The 16,437-nt window shown below is 20.6% G+C and overlaps 7 protein-coding genes across 7 annotated transcripts; 4 read left to right on the top strand and 3 right to left on the bottom strand. All coding sequences in view use genetic code 6, as the record gives it.

Annotated features, from left to right (window-relative positions):
- Nucleotides 1–222: 222 nt before the first annotated feature.
- TTHERM_000414209 (hypothetical protein) lies at nucleotides 223–1,681 on the bottom strand (the record flags this gene model as incomplete). Its single annotated transcript, XM_012795432.1, has 3 exons — nucleotides 223–291; nucleotides 378–1,566; nucleotides 1,623–1,681. The coding sequence occupies 3 exons, from the start codon at nucleotides 1,679–1,681 to the stop codon at nucleotides 223–225; spliced, it is 1,317 nt and encodes a 438-aa protein (XP_012650886.1).
- Nucleotides 1,682–2,184: 503 nt separating this feature from the next.
- TTHERM_000414208 (hypothetical protein) lies at nucleotides 2,185–2,572 on the top strand (the record flags this gene model as incomplete). Its single annotated transcript, XM_012795431.1, has 3 exons — nucleotides 2,185–2,224; nucleotides 2,372–2,426; nucleotides 2,503–2,572. The coding sequence occupies 3 exons, from the start codon at nucleotides 2,185–2,187 to the stop codon at nucleotides 2,570–2,572; spliced, it is 165 nt and encodes a 54-aa protein (XP_012650885.1).
- A 2,493-nt stretch (nucleotides 2,573–5,065) lies between these two features.
- Nucleotides 5,066–6,140, bottom strand: TTHERM_000414207 (hypothetical protein). The gene is made up of 2 exons (XM_012795430.1): nucleotides 5,145–6,140; nucleotides 5,066–5,095 (listed from the first exon to the last, which is right to left on the bottom strand). The coding sequence occupies exon 1, from the start codon at nucleotides 5,822–5,824 to the stop codon at nucleotides 5,195–5,197; it is 630 nt and encodes a 209-aa protein (XP_012650884.1). The 5' UTR covers nucleotides 5,825–6,140; the 3' UTR covers nucleotides 5,066–5,095; nucleotides 5,145–5,194.
- Nucleotides 6,141–9,254: 3,114 nt separating this feature from the next.
- Nucleotides 9,255–9,981, bottom strand: TTHERM_00414220 (transmembrane protein, putative; the record flags this gene model as incomplete). Its single annotated transcript, XM_001007192.2, has 2 exons — nucleotides 9,255–9,524; nucleotides 9,577–9,981. The coding sequence occupies 2 exons, from the start codon at nucleotides 9,979–9,981 to the stop codon at nucleotides 9,255–9,257; spliced, it is 675 nt and encodes a 224-aa protein (XP_001007192.2).
- Nucleotides 9,982–10,704: 723 nt separating this feature from the next.
- Nucleotides 10,705–12,902, top strand: TTHERM_00414230 (katanin p60 ATPase subunit A-like protein; the record flags this gene model as incomplete). Its single annotated transcript, XM_001007193.3, has 9 exons — nucleotides 10,705–10,735; nucleotides 10,842–10,989; nucleotides 11,091–11,493; nucleotides 11,546–11,842; nucleotides 11,901–12,099; nucleotides 12,189–12,337; nucleotides 12,403–12,513; nucleotides 12,563–12,725; nucleotides 12,784–12,902. The coding sequence occupies 9 exons, from the start codon at nucleotides 10,705–10,707 to the stop codon at nucleotides 12,900–12,902; spliced, it is 1,620 nt and encodes a 539-aa protein (XP_001007193.2).
- Nucleotides 12,903–13,473: 571 nt separating this feature from the next.
- Nucleotides 13,474–14,240, top strand: TTHERM_000414229 (AAA family ATPase; the record flags this gene model as incomplete). Its single annotated transcript, XM_012795429.1, has 3 exons — nucleotides 13,474–13,485; nucleotides 13,535–13,859; nucleotides 13,918–14,240. 3 exons carry the CDS (start codon nucleotides 13,474–13,476, stop codon nucleotides 14,238–14,240), a joined length of 660 nt encoding a protein of 219 aa, XP_012650883.1.
- A 1,157-nt stretch (nucleotides 14,241–15,397) lies between these two features.
- Nucleotides 15,398–16,085, top strand: TTHERM_00414240 (transmembrane protein, putative; the record flags this gene model as incomplete). The annotated part of the gene is made up of 2 exons (XM_001007194.3): nucleotides 15,398–15,409; nucleotides 15,471–16,085. 2 exons carry the CDS (start codon nucleotides 15,398–15,400, stop codon nucleotides 16,083–16,085), a joined length of 627 nt encoding a protein of 208 aa, XP_001007194.2.
- Nucleotides 16,086–16,437: the final 352 nt, after the last annotated feature.

The following is a 16,437-nucleotide window of genomic DNA, read 5'->3' as shown; positions in this document are numbered from 1 at the left end:
AAAAAGCTAAAAATTTAGTTTTGATTTGTTTGTTAAATACTTAAAGTACTAATATTTATTTATTCTACAACAACAGCTGTTATTAAACTTTAAGAATAATTAGTTATATTTTTAAAATTTATTTGATTTAAATTGATTTGGATTGATTCGTTTATTTTAAGAAGAGAACTAAAAATAGAATGAGTTACACTTACATTATTTAGCGTTAAATTTGTAATATTTTCAAATTGGAATAATGTTTAGTTATTTAAGTTAACATAATTTATGTTGATATTTTTGAATATAATTTGACTGCAGTTTTTAAAAATTATCAAAGGTTATTAAGAATTTTAAAGTTAACTTGTGAATGATTAAATGGTTAGATTTGAAAATATTACTTTTTGAATATTTTCTAAAAAAATTTAATTTTATATGCCAATTAAAACTACATTGTATAAAAGTAATTCCTCAATATTATTATTTTAGTTCAATATAATTTTATCTGTAACATTTAGCAAGGCATCATGAATTACTAGCTAGCTTATATTCGGATCGTCAACAATACTTCCATCATTCCATATTAATGTATTGTAATTATATGTATAAAATACAACTTATATTTTAATATCTTACTATTGTAAATCCATAAATTTGGTTATTTAGGTATTATTTTATAATTGAATTTACACTTATGCTACTATTTGATTTGAAAATTTGGCATTTTATTATATTTTTTGAATTTAATAAGAATTCATATTTTGATTTTCCAAACCTAAATTATATGTACATATATTTTAAGGTTAATAAGGAATTAAATAATATATGATATCGGTCCATGATATTCCTTCTATTTAGAAATATTTTTAATTGTTTTCATCAAAAATTATACTTGCACTTTAAATATAGATTCTTTATTTATTTTTCTAAAACAAAATTTAAACATTACTTTATTAAATTTGTACAATGTAAATTGAGTATTATTCTAATAAGATAAATGTATTTTATGAGTTAAACGATTTAATATATTCAATACTAGTAAACCCTGTATTAATCTGGTATTCTTATTTAACTAAAGTGAGCGAATTATAAAAATAAACTGAATTAGGACAAACTGAGATAATTAATTGATCATCGAAAAATATTCTAGCACTTACAAGGCAAGGGTTCTTAATCTAAGATAGTAATTTTAAACCAAAATCATAAATAAAAGTAAATGATATATTTGAAACACAGAAAATAATTCTCCTTTTCCAATCAACAACAACATTAATAATTTAGTAATCTAGTTTAGCAAAATTAATCACAATAAGTTAAGAAGCATCAATTATATATATAGTTTATTCTTCATTTTTTACTATAAAAATTAAGCTTTCATTTGTATTATCATTATAATTTGATTAGTTAATATTTTCATAAATATCATCTAATTATTTAGTTTAATTAGAACTTAACTTCACCATATAAGTAATATTTGTGTTATCTAGTTTTAATTGGTTATTTTATCTTGTATTTATATTTATAGAAGTAATTAAGTTTCCAAAAGTGTATATAATATTATTATTTTGGATTAATATTTACTAGAAATTGCTTTACAAATTGTCAAAAAATACCAAGGTCTGACTATTTATATAATAAAAATAGACTTATTTTGTCTAATAATCAGCAAATATTATGATTTTATTGAAAAAATCAAATATGACATCAGAGTATGATTAATTTATTTCTAATTGATTAATAATTAAAAAAATATTTTTTTATAAGTTTATTTAAATATTAAAGATTCTTAATGGTGATATGAAAATGAAACTTTGTTCATCAATCTTAAATAAATCACATTTCTGCAATGTAAAAAATGCTAAATCTATCAAGAGCTCATCCTGAAAGACTCTATCTTTAAATAGCAGCAAAGAACTAGTTTACAAATTGTATGTAACAATAAAGTTATTAAACTAGATAAATTGAATTTAGATTTGATTTATTAAACTCTTTTCTTATTATATCAAACATTCTATTAAATCATATGTTAAAATCACTTAATCTTACCTAACTACAAATAAAGTATTTATTTATGTAGCCAGTAGTGCTTTATCAATCTTTGAATTATTTTAGTTGAACTTATCATATAAAGTCTCATAATAGATTATTTAAGGGAAATTAAAGGCATGAACAGATTATTGAGTTAAAATATAGATAAAATTATTGTTAATGTCTGGTATAATTTACGATATTTCATTAAAGTAAATTGGTACAATATTTGTAACATTTTTGAGATAATAGTAACTATATACTTAAGGAGTTTGGTCAATTAGAATTATTATATTTTATTAAGGAATGAAGCAAGTTAAATTTTTTTTGAAATTTGATTAAATATTATACTTATATTTTTGTAAAGCTTAGTTATAGTCAACAACTGTAATAGAATTATCACTTCCATTTAGCACTATCAAGTAATTATTTTAAATATCATAATACATTTCAGTAAAAGGAGAAACATAACTATATAACTAATACTCTATTATTTAGTTGCCTTTCTAAAAATATTAGCTAAGATAACTGTGAGGGTATATTATAAGTTTATTTTATATATCTATGATAGGACTAGAACCCAAATTATTTTTATATTATAAGTAATTAGACTGATTAAAAATAAATAAATTAAATAGGTTAAAAAATTTATTAAAATATTTACCAATTAAAAAGAACTAACAGACCCATCAATTAATTTAAATAGTTTGACTACAGGTGACTCAGTGTAAATAAGATTATTCTTGCATTATAGTTAAAACCTTAGAGGTTGTTATTAGTTAATAAGTGGTGAAATATCACTTAAATCTAAAAAAATACCATTATTATTTCCTAAATACTTTTAAATTTAAAATAAATTTAAAAATTAAAAATAAAATAATTAAATCTAAATTACGTTGTATATAAAAATTTGATTTTTAGAAGTCTAAACAACTATTTGTTTTTATTAAAAACATATTTCTATTCTATTGATAACAGAAAATTTTTGTACCAAAGTTACCTAACCACTATCTAGCTAATAATTAAAGAATTTTAGAGATCCATCATCTTATAAATAAATAAATATATCATTTTACGCATCAATAAATATATTAGTAAAAGTTTCATAAAAATTGAATACATTTTCAATTTAACTTTTCAAAACATTAGTTTTTATAATCTAACTCTTTTTTATGTCATATGTATAACTGTACTACAAATTTTCATCAAGCCAATAAGAAATTAATGTTTAATAATTTTATTTTGGATCAATAGATACTATTGGATTATTAAAAATATTTTTTGCCATTTTTATCATTCTATCACTAATCATAAAATAGATTTAATCATCAGCGTTTGATAAAAAAATTGATTCAGTTTTAAAATCCTCAGTATTTAATAAAATAAATAACTTATATTAAATGATATATTAACTAATTATAACTATTTCATAGTTTTTAAATATTTTCACTTCATAATATATTATCTTATTTATTGGTAACTTAGATGTTTGTAATGAAACTAAATCAAAGCGGTATAAAAAGTTTGAGCTAACAAAAAATATAAAATTATCTATATTAAATGGGGATTTTGTAATTTAGTCAAATGGAGTTGTTATTATTTAGGTTAAAACTAATTGTTGGTTGTATATTTTTATTTCGTTACCTTTGATAATAATAATTTATCCTGAGTAAATTAAGTAACTAAAATCTTTGTTTTAATAATCTATTTAGAGTGAACTAGAATTATTTATTTAATAATTGGGTAGTTAGAATTCTTAAATTTCCTAATTGTTTATAATTAAGTATATTGAATCATTTATAGAGACAACCTACTTTCCTAAATTATCGTTTACGAATGTATCAGATAATAGTAAGGCAGTAGCTACTTTAATTTAGCTACTATAATATGATTCTTATTAAAAAGAATTGAGATCAAATCCAAAAAAATTTCCATTTTAATCAATAAATAATAACTTCTAATTTTTATAATTATAGAATGATATCTGTCTTGATTAATCTACATCAAATTTATAGAATTAAGCTACTTTAGAATTATTTTTGATATTATACAAACCAAATGGCTATTTCTAAAAGAGAAGTCCTTATTATTAAATATAAAAAGTATCAAGAGATGATACAGAAGTAAAGCATTAATCAAATAAATTGAATATTATTTATCCAAGGAAAATATCTTTTATTAATATCTAACACTAGTTTAGTGAAATGTAGAAATTATAAAGCACTAGATTAAATCCCAAATAAATATCAAATTGAAGAAATTAAGGAATATCTATTTATAAAATAGGTCTTTTATAGCTTCTTTTAATATAGAAATATTACAAATTGTATAAGTAAAATTATATTTGATTAACTAAATCATAACTGATTTTGTTATTATTTACGAGTGAAAGTATACTGCTATTAACTGTATCTGTCTAAAATGGTTAATCATCATAAAAATATATTTCTTAATTTTATTTGATTTATGAGAGAATATTATTTTTTTACACTTTATCATCTATTATTTAGAATTAAAATTTAAAGATCTAGCTATTAATATTTAAAATATATATTATTTAGTTATCAATAACACTTAAAGTTTGAAAATTTAATAACTTATCTAAAAATAATTAATGCTAATTCATTTTAGATAGTTAAAATTCGTTGTATTAATCATAGTTTAATTATTAAAAAATCATAATGCTTATTTGAATTACTATAATTATAATTGGTTAATTCTAATTTGATTGCTAATAGAATGTAACAAGTTTTGCTTATGAAGCTAGATCATTAGTTATTTTTGCTATCATCACAACTTTATCTTTTTATGTGTAAAAAATGCTCATAGATTGTAATACCTAAACACAAACTAAATTTAAATCTTAATTCTAAAAAAATAAATAATATTTATCTAATTATATTTGATTCATTATATTGACTGATAAATTTCCTTCGTTAATTTACAAAAAGTAGCCTTAGTTTTAACTTTAATTTATAGCAAAAAAAACCATATATTCTAAATTAATGATATTAAATGAGGTAAATAATTATTAATCTAACTCAATCATTTAATTTTGTTGTCTTAAATAAAGTTTCGCATTTTGATATACCTATTAATTTATAAATGTAAATAATAAATTAAATAATATTTAAAATTACATATTAACCTAAGTAGAACTAGCAGATAAAAATCTATTTGGAAGTATTTATCAATTCAAAGTATACTAAGTAGTATTTGTTTTCTTCTCTATAAATAGTCTATTATTATATGTAGTCATAAATTATAAATCCTCCTTAATTATACTGCAAAACTAACAAGTGGTACTCTACAAAAACTTTATATAGGCTATATAATATATTTTATTAAGTGCTTAATTCAAATTCTATTTAATTTGTTAAAATGTTAAAAGCAATCGTTTGTTATATAGTTTGGCACCCTATAACGTTTCCATCAACAAAATTTTAAGGGCCGTTTGTGATTGTTTTTACTTATGGATTTTTAATTAACAATTTATTATAAATAGTATTTAGATTTTAATCATAGAGGTAGAATTAACAAATTTAATCTGCTTATATTAGGTATCCATTATTTAAAAAGCTTAGTAATGGAGTATTTTAAAAATAATTGATATTTTCAGTTTCTTGGAAGTAGTTACAATTCTAAATGGGTAGACAAAGTTTTGTTTTTTAATCTTTTATTTCATTTTTGCTGCAATCATAAGAACATTATTTAGAAGAAACTGAGTAATATTACTATTAGTCACATATGTTTTCATTTAAAATGCATCCTTATTACTTATCAAAATTTAAGTTTTAGCTACATTGAACACATTGCTCATTTGAATTGCATAAATCACAGCCAAATACTTTGCAATAGTCACAAGTACTTGTTTTTTAGTTAAAATACATTCCCTTTTTACATTCTTATTAACAGCTATTATCAAATGAATATCTAAAATAATTATTCTTACACTACAAGCAATTATTTTAAGTCAACCCGTTGCAAGTCTCACAAGTAGCAAAACATTTTTAGCATTGCTGTTTTACAAAATCATAAATCTCTGCACTTTAACAATTTTAGCTATCAACTTCTAAAACTAAAATATAAAAAGTTAAACACTATAAAATTAAGAACTTTTTAATTTAACTTATCATTGATTTTTTTTTTTTGCTTTTGTAATAAATAATTTGGTATAAAAAATAATAAAAATTCAATTTTGTTTATCAATAGCAACAAAATATTTAGGTTTTCATAAATATAACAATTAGAGGTGATTACATATACGTTTGTTATTAATATTAATCTTTAGAAATAATAAAATTTATTTTTCTTATTGACAATTTATATCATTTCTTTTTTATAAAGTAAGTAAATTAAATTTTAATTTGTTTTATTATTTATAAATTTATATTTTTTTTCTTCCAATTTATAGTGTTTGCTATTAGAATTAACATTCATAATTTATGAATTTAATTATATAATTTTTTTAATATTTTTCAATAATATGATATCATCTTTGTTTTACTATTTCTTAAAATAGATCTTAAATATCTAAATAAACAAATTATTTTAAAAAATAAATTAAAATAGGTTTTTGCTTTTAAAATCGAATACCAAAAGTTCTCAAAAATAAGGTATAATTAAAAGTTCAAATTAGGTGATCTTTAATTTGAGGTGATCAAAATTAAACATCTTTTAGTTTCATTCATTCTTTTATGTTTTAATTTATAAATAACAAATTAGTTAGTACTATTGAATTTATATTTTATGGTAAAAAATTTTCTAAAGCATTCTCCCAATAAAAATCTAATCACTCTAATTGTTTTTTTTCTAATATCCATTTTTTTTCTGGTATTTAAAACTAAAAAACTCTGCACCTCGAAGGACATATCAAATAAGCATCATCCTTAATATTAAATATTATAATTGTAATTAAAATCTAAAAATATTCAGTTCTATTATTACTTTTATACTATTGAAGTTAAATTACTTTAAAATATAAAAGCATCTAAATAAATTAGGTTAAAAATTAAAATTAAATTTGTGATTTTCTAAACTACTAACTATTGCTATAGGTTCCAATTTTTTTAACTCTAGATATGCTATGATGTAACTTTTAAAAAATAAGATATTAGCAAACTTAAATAAATTTATACAAAAAACTAATAAATTAAGTGAAAATTTTATTTGCTTTTTTCATTAAGTAATTAAATAATTTTTTAGAAATATTTTTTTATTTTTCTTTTTAATGATATAGGAAGACATTAAAATTAATTAATAATAGTTTTTCACTTATCCTTTGTAGCATAAATAATTTGAATTCATCATTTACAATTTCAATACAAAGTTAAAACTATATTTTATTTTAAATAATTACCATTTTTGAGAAATGTAATAAATTAAATTTTAATAAAAAATTACCTTCTTTTCAATTAAAATAATACAAATATATAACACTTTTAAAACTGAAAGAATAAATATTAAGATCACAAGAAACTTTCTTATATTAAAACTGATTAAAACTTAAAAGCAAATTTATATGAATAGGTGTATGATCAGATAAATATATACCACCAATTCTGCAATGAAAAATAGATAATAATAAAAAATCTATGATACTTTGAATTAAGATTGCTATATCTAAAATATGATTTGCCATAAACAAAATATAGCCCCAATTTTGATCATTTTAAGGTATAAAAATATTGAATTTATTAAAAATCAATTCATTGAATTTCAAATTAATTAAATATTTTTAAATAAAATATTTTCAAAAAGAAATAATTTGTAATTTGGTTTTTTTTAAATAGTCTGTGATCAAAATTAATTCTAGACCATAGTATAAATAACTTTTTTATTTAAAAGATTTTTTAAACAAATTTCTGATCAATCAATTAAAAGAAAACATAGGAAAAATGAAAAATTTTATCGTAATTTATCATAATTGATTATTGAAAATCTAATCATATGATTAGGCAGATGATCATATACTAACAATACATTAAAAATAAATTTGATAGAACCATTAATCTTACTTTAAGCTCTAAATTGAATCTATGTTAAGTACTGCTACTTTAAAAGTTATTACTTTTTCATAAAAACAGATAAATTTATTATAAAAAAAATAAAATTTAAAATTGATAAAAATGGAAAGTAGACAACTAATAACTCAGCCTAAAAATTATATAACTGAATTTAAAAGAACTCATAAAAAAACTGTCATTTTCTTTTATCTAGTATCATTTATCTATGCTATATCAGGAGCGCTCTTTATATATGCTTCTTCTAAGCTTAATTCAGTAGATTTCATCGTATTTATATAGATTCCGATTATTGTTATTTCTTCTATCATGCTTACCTGTACTATGGCATCTATTTACCTATTTTTCAATCTAAGAGAGGACTCAAAAAAATTTACGATTGCAAATTTTTTATTATATATACTTTCGTTTGTAAACCTCCTGCTTGCTATTATATGTTATTTATTACATGACTAAGACACAATCTGTAATGGTAAAATAAAATAATTATATTTATTTTTATAAATTTTACATTAAAAAATAGAATATAAAATAGAGCATTCTGGTAAGTATGATGGAATTTTCATATAAGTTAATATGCCATTAGATTTTAAATTAAAATGTAGTTAAAATTTTGATTCAGATTATCTATACAATATAACAGTACTTTACCTTTAAAAAATGTGTAGAAATGATACTTCTTGCATGGATTTATCTAGCTTGCAAGTATATAATATTAGCAAGGAGTTATAACTATTTTTAGCAGCTATTATATTAGGTGCAGTAATATTTTTGATCAATATATTTTTTATTATAATATATGGAAGAAATATTAAATTAACAAAAGAGAAAATGACCTAAAATCATTTATAAAGTAATCATTCTCATATTTGAAATTAATAAAACCTTAATAAATATTTAATTAAATTTAAATAAAATAAATAATATGTAAACCTATTCATCCGACTTAATTTTTTATTTTATTAATAAAATTTTGCAAAAATTTTAATGTTAATTATAATTTTATAAAATATAAAATTTATTTGCTTACTTTGTTAATAAAAATACATTAATTATTATATTTTATTATAAAATATAGTTTTAACATTTAAATATAATAATTTTAATCAGTTTATTTATTTTCTTTTTGATATAACATTAAATTCATATGAATAAAAAAAATATTATTTCTACTATGCTTTTTATTAAATCTTTTAAATAAAATATCTTAGATTTTTTCTTTTTATTTCAAAGATTTTTTCTTTATTACAAGAGTTGAATAAGATATTTATTATCTTCTTTAGAAAGAGGAAGCAAATATGTTTTCATTGCATCATCATTATTTATATTAATTATTGCAAAGCTACTACCAAGATACATTACATTTAGCTAGTTTAATTTTATAGTTTGCTTATTAGGTCTAAAAACCAACATTCTTCTATTTTGCTTTAATATCATTTGTTAATCTTACTAATTGAATTATATTTCATTTACAAAGAAACTAGAAGTAAGTAATGTCTAAAATATTTTTTTTTTAAATAAATTTTTAATTATATATAAAATAAATTACAGTGAATCCTATTCCGCTTAAAGCCATAGGTACAACAAACTAATCAGTCAAAAGAGTGCTTAGAAAAGAAGCACCTATCAAACTATAAGATCTCACATCGTTTGATTCTTATTTGTATATTGTTTGAAATTCTTTTTCATTTAAAGCACTAAAATTTTAGATTTACTTTAACATTAAATGAGGTTTATACATTTTCATACATTTCATTAAGCTTTAAATAGACTATGACATCATTTTTAGCTGTGAATAAATCTTAAAATAAGCTAGTTTATAAGTTTAAATAAATTCGAAAAATAAATTTAGAAGTTAAGTGAAAATTCTAATTGTTTTTATAAATAAGTAATCAAATATTATTTACAGATATTTTTTTTAATACTTATAAAAATACTAAAATTAATTATTCATAATTTTGCACTATCTCCTATCTCACATAAATAATTTAAAGTCATTCATTTAAATATCAACATAAATTAAAGAAAATTAATAATTAATCAAAAAATGATATTATATTTTAAATATTTATAATTTTAAGTGTTTTAGTAAACATAAATAAAAATAATTTTATCAATTAAAAAAATACATATTTAAAACTAATATATAAAAAATAAAAATTTAGATTTCTTTATCAAAAAATTAAATCTTTGATTAAACATTTTTTTTTTGCTTTCATTTAATTTATAAAAAAATATTTATTATTCCTTTAATATATATTTCCTACAAATGAAATAATTATTGAGAATAGCTGTTATAAATATTTTAAGTAAATAAAATAATTAATTTTGAGTACAGCTAGAAAACAACTAACAAAAAAAAAAGAAATAATTAAAAACCAGCAATTGATAAATCACAAATAAAATATTTTTTTGTATTATTAAAATGTAAATAAAAAATTTATTTTTTCTTTTATTTATTTAATTTAATTTCTTTTTAGAAGAAAATGTTTTCATTCTTATTGTTAAAAAATAAAGTTGAGCTTATATTTAAATCATCATTTTAAATAAAATAAACATTTTAGTTTAAATAAAAAAGTAAGTGGTCTTAAAATTTTTAAAATTGCAAATTATTAAAAAGATTTGATTAGTTGTAAAAAGAATATTTCAAAACTTATATAAAAAAGAAAGGTGTTAAATGAGTTATCTACTATCAAAAGTCCGCTCAGGTAAATAGTTTTTGTTATAAGTTGACAATATTTTAAACCATTTTAATAGATAAATAGACTTTTAAATATTATAACATAAGTATAATTTTTGTTTTTACTATTTTAGAAGGTGAATCTCGTATGAATGAAGAAAAGAAAATTGCTGATCGTAAAAGAAACTTAATAGTGCTTATATTGAGATACCTAACAAACATTGGGTATATAGAATCATCTTAAAAGCTTGAATCAGAATCTCATATAAGCCTTGACAGCTGGTAATAATCATGATGATATGTATTTCATTATTCAATATCTAACAATCATTATAAAAAGATTATATAAAAATAATTATAAAATAACAAAATTTCTAATATAGGGAAGTAGCAGACAATATAGATTTGTATTAAATAATTATGGAGTTTGAATAATACTATGATATAAGATTTGGAAAGCTTCCTAAGCTAGTAAGAAAGGTTAATGATGACTAAAAAAAAAAGATGCCATCTTTTCCGAAGATATCTACTCCAACAAAAGCATCAAGCACTTCAAGCAATATAAAATAAGAATTATAAAATAACAGCAATTCTAGCGTGAACAGCAATTTAAATACAACAGGATCTTCTACTTAAAGAGTAGGAAGTTAGCTAGGGGGTTTACCTCCAAAAAATTTAGCGCAGAATGCAAATAAAAAAGTCAAATCGTAAAATAGCAGTTTGGATGAAAAAGGAGTAGACCAAAATAACACACTTAATATGGAAATTTAGGGTTAATCAGCTCTTGTAAAGAAGCATTTTAATTAAAAAAATAAAGAAAATATTCAATTATAATTAGGGAGCTAAAAAAAATGAAGAAGAATCTACTGAAAATAATTTTTTTGATGTTAGAGTATTAAAAGGAATGCCTGATTTTGGTGATGTTTAAGAATTAAAAGAATTAGCTGCATATTTATAAAGGGATATACTAGTTGAAAATCCAAATGTTAAATTTAAAGATATAGTTGGACTTGATGATGCAAAAAGATTGTTAAAAGAGGCTGTTTAAATTCCTTTAAAATATCCTCATTTTTTCACTGGAATATTAGAACCTTGGAGAGGAGTTCTATTATATGGACCACCAGGTACAGGTAAGGTAAGAAAATATTTAAATAGAGAGTTTATCTTATAAAATTTATTGTTCAAATAAATAGACTATGCTTGCAAAAGCTGTGGCCACAGAATGTGGAACAACATTTTTTAATATATCTGCCTCTTCTGTAGTAAGTAAATGGAGAGGTGAATCAGAAAAGTTGATAAGAGTCCTCTTTGAATTAGCTAGACATTATTAGCCTTCAACTATTTTCTTAGATGAATTAGATTCTATTATGTCGTAAAGAAAAGGAGGAGATAGTAAGTTTCTTCTAATTTCAAATAAATTATTTTTTTCAAAAATTTTAATAACAAAAAAATATTTAATTTTGTTTATAATAATTAAACAGATGAACATGAAGGAAGTAGAAGAATGAAGACAGAGCTTTTAATATAATTAGATGGGCTGATGAAAAACAAAGAAAGAGTTTTCTTATTAGCAGCAAGTAATTTACCATGGGATTTAGATGTAGCAATGCTAAGAAGATTAGAAAAAAGAGTAAAATATTGTTTTAATTTAAAAGAAAATAAATTCATTTAAAACCAATTTTTGAAAAATAAAAGATTTTAGTTCCTCTTCCAAGTAAAGAAGCAAGATAAAATATGATTGAGTAATTTTTACCTGAAGGAATAGCATAAGATTTGAATTATCAAGAAATTAGTGAAGCATTAGAGGTAAATATATTTATTTAATAAAGAAAACTATTTTTTATTTTTATTTTAGAATTATTCAGGCTCAGATATAAAATTATTGTGTAAAGAAGCAGCTATGAAACCATTAAGAAGACTTATAAATTAAATTGAAAAATCTAATATAGAATAAGAAGATATGTAAAAAAATCGTAAGCAGAAATTTTAATAACAGCAATCAATCAATCCACAAGAAGGTATGTTATTCTTAATCTTTCAAATTTAAATAAGGAGTTTTTAATAAATAAAATCAAGTAAAACCCGATCCTGTCACTAACGAAGATATTGTTGAGGCTCTTAAAACTACTAAGCCTTCTTCTTTTATAAAAACATAAGCTTATGAAAAATGGGCTAAGGAACATGGTTCAGTTTGAACTAAAAATTAAAAAATTTCAATTAAATTTTTCTAAAATTTAGAAAAATAATATAAAACATAGAGATAGTTTATATATATACATTTCAATTATTTGTAAGATAAAGCTTAATGAGCATAAATCATCATGCATATTTCTTCAACTTATTAACACAATTTAACATATAATAAACTATTTTAAGATACCTTAGAAAAGCACTTACATTTATTTTAAAAGCTAAATTAAAAAAATAAATTCCATTTTAGTTTAAATTGAATATTTAACATTTTATCTAATTTGAGACATATTCATTAATAATGAAATAATTAATAATATTAATTAGTATAGAAAATATTAAGAAAGAGACAATTTTTAAAAAAATTGTATTATTAATAATTTGAAATTTAGATTAAATTAATTAATCAAATCCAAAGAAACAAAGGTATTTAGAACAAATATAATTATTACTGTTTATCTATATTAATTGTGCAAAGAATTTAAATTTTTAATTGATTTTTAAAATTTGTAGTATTTTTGATGATAAATAAATAGAAAGAAAAGGAATATAATAAATAGCAATATTATTGAAAAAATGCTTTCTAATGTAAAATTATTTTTTAAAGTGATAGTTAAAATAGGATTTAAATTAATAGGTAAATAATGGGTGTTAAGCATAATTAATATTACTTTTGTTAGCAATAAATATTTTGATTGGAACAGGTGCTGCTGTATTATTTACATACATGAGTGCTAATTCTTGCTCTAGAGCATTTTAAGCCGCAGCTGGGGCTTCATATACATATATTCTTTTAAGTTTTCTTTAATTGACTGTGACTTATACCTGGAAACAGATACCAGTTTAGCTTATGTTTTTATTGCATTTATTTGTTTTTTTGGATTCTATAGTCACATTGGCATTTTCTGTTACCCAATCGTTTTGCGGGTATAATATTTGTATCGCAGGTCTTAATGAAACAGGTAAATAAATGATTTATAAGTTAACAATTTAACTCATAGATTATAATAAATATTATAGAGTTCTATAGCTGGTTTAATGGTTCAATTGTTAAAAGTTAAATATAAGTATCCTGCTATGATAGTACAAGTGTTGAATCAGAAATTTTGAGAGTAGCGAAGTAATATTAAGGTAGTGCATAATTTAATTATGGGGATCAATATAGCATAAATTACGGATGGCCTATATCAATAAGTGTTTTAATGATGTTGATTACTTTTTTAACTCTATTAATCACATACAAAGCTATATATAGTTGTGATGGGTGTGTAATAAGAAAGTCTGATTTTTAAAAGACATATTTTTAATTTTCTGATGATGAAGATGATGACGAAGAAAGTTGAATAAACAAAATCAAATACAATTAATTATTATGATTTTGATATATAAAATATTAAAGACAAAGTCATTCAGAAAATAAATTTTTTTCTAAAAAAGCTAGCTAGATATTTATTCTAGATTAAAATTCTTATTCTTTATAATTCCAATAATAAAAAAAAATAAATTGAATTCTATACAAAATAGTAAAAATATATATTTATTATAACTTTGTAAATTGCATATTCTCATTTTTTTTAGTTTACACTTAATATTATAAAATATTGAATATAAACTTTTTATAGGTGGATCTTGCTTATTTTATGTTAGTATCTTTTTGCCTTTATAAACTAAATCTTTTATTACAAATTTTATTTGAAGAATGGCGATAATTACTAAATAATAATTTTTTCTAAAATAAAAATATTTTGTTTGGTGTTTTTTATTTGAATGAATAAAAAAATATATCTTTATAAGGAATTCTATAAATTAACAAAGCGGTTTGAGTTTTATACTGGATCTATAATAATCTATATACATTTGTTTGAAGGTTTACATAATAAAAAAAATTTAATAAAATTTAGTTAGCTAATTAATTATATTTCTTTCACAAAAATCTGTAAAATTCGATTATTACAACTTATTTTATAAATCACTTCATTATTAATTCCAAAGATACGATTAATAATATTTATATGAATAAAAAGTTGTTTATCTTACAGACAATTATCAATCAAACAATATACTTGAATGAAATTGAAAATTTACTATTTTCTATGATTAAAAATTTAATTTATGTGATTTATAAATGAAACCAATATTTTAGTATGAATTTTATTGAAAATACCTTTCCTATTAAGCACCATTTAAATAACAATAAAATTTTCAACTCTAATGGTAGCTGGCTCTATACAATTTTATTAAGTCACCTTAATTCATTATAAAAGCTTTTATTATATTGAGATTTTGTGATTATAAATTTACTGGACTTTATTTTTTATAAATTTAATAATTAGTCAGCTAAACGTACAGTTAAAATTAATATTTGATTATTTGTTTAATATGATTGAAATTCTAACGTTAGACATTATTTAAATAGCTAAGAATATCTCTATAAATTTAATAAATCTTAAAATTAAAAAATAAAAAAAAATAGAATCTTTAAAATATTAAAAAAGGAAACATGTACACAAAGGTAAATAATAGAAGTTTTCATTATTGCTAATGCTAATAAATATTTCTTTTTAATTAATTAGGTTAAAGGTGACAAAAAAGCCCTATTATCTATACTCTTTATAGTGCTTTGTATCGGTATTGCTTTTGCATCAGGAGTTATATTTTCTTATATGGCTGATAATGGTTGTTCAAAAGTTTTTATTGTTGTAGCTTGCTTCAGCTTCTTTTATTTTGGTGCAAATCTTTTACTCTTTATTTCACCTAGGGCTTGGGAAAGAGAAGCAAATGTATTCTGGCTATTTTTATTCCTTGGAGTCTTAGTTGTTTCTTTAGTTGGATTAGGTTATTCAATTGCATAATCTGCTTGTGATCTCACTATTTGTGGAAGAGATTTCTAAAACCATGCTGATGATTTTTGGTCTTACTTCAATGGTAATAGCAAAAAGAAAAATTTTGAAGACCGTGTCTGTGGTAACACCAGTGATGATTATATTACAGGAATGGTTGTAGCTGCTATGGGAACCTATGAGTAAACTTGCACTGGAACAACATTCTATATGAAGAGAGGATGGCCTATTTCTTTCACTGTCTTGTAATCATTAGTTAGTTTAATCCAATTTATATTGACTTTCACAAACTTATATACTTGTGGTGGTTGCAAGCCTAAGCCTGTCAATAAAGGTGTATCTTATTGAAGTGAAATTAAAATTAATCTTACAGTATTAAATAATAAATTATATTTGTTTTGCTTACATTAATATTTATCTACTAATTTTGATATGTATGATACTATTTCATTTATTTTCTAATCAATAATTTTCTGAATTTGAATAAAATTATTATCATTTTCTGGTTTTTGTGGCAAATTAGTAAACTTTATGCATCAAAAACATACTGAAACAATTATTTAGTTTTGGTAAAAGATACATTACTTTATCTTACCTTATTCAGTAACTTAATTAAGATAGATAAAAAATTTCATATATTAAATTTGTTTAGACTATCAAATCAAAATTTTAAATTATTTCTTAGCCGCACAAAATTTTG

This window comes from Tetrahymena thermophila (assembly GCF_000189635.1).
Source record: "Tetrahymena thermophila SB210 genomic scaffold scf_8254814, whole genome shotgun sequence".
Taxonomy (NCBI): domain Eukaryota; phylum Ciliophora; class Oligohymenophorea; order Hymenostomatida; family Tetrahymenidae; genus Tetrahymena; species Tetrahymena thermophila.
The sequence above is the reverse complement of the archived record's forward strand: the minus strand, read 5'-3'. Positions and strand labels throughout refer to the sequence as shown.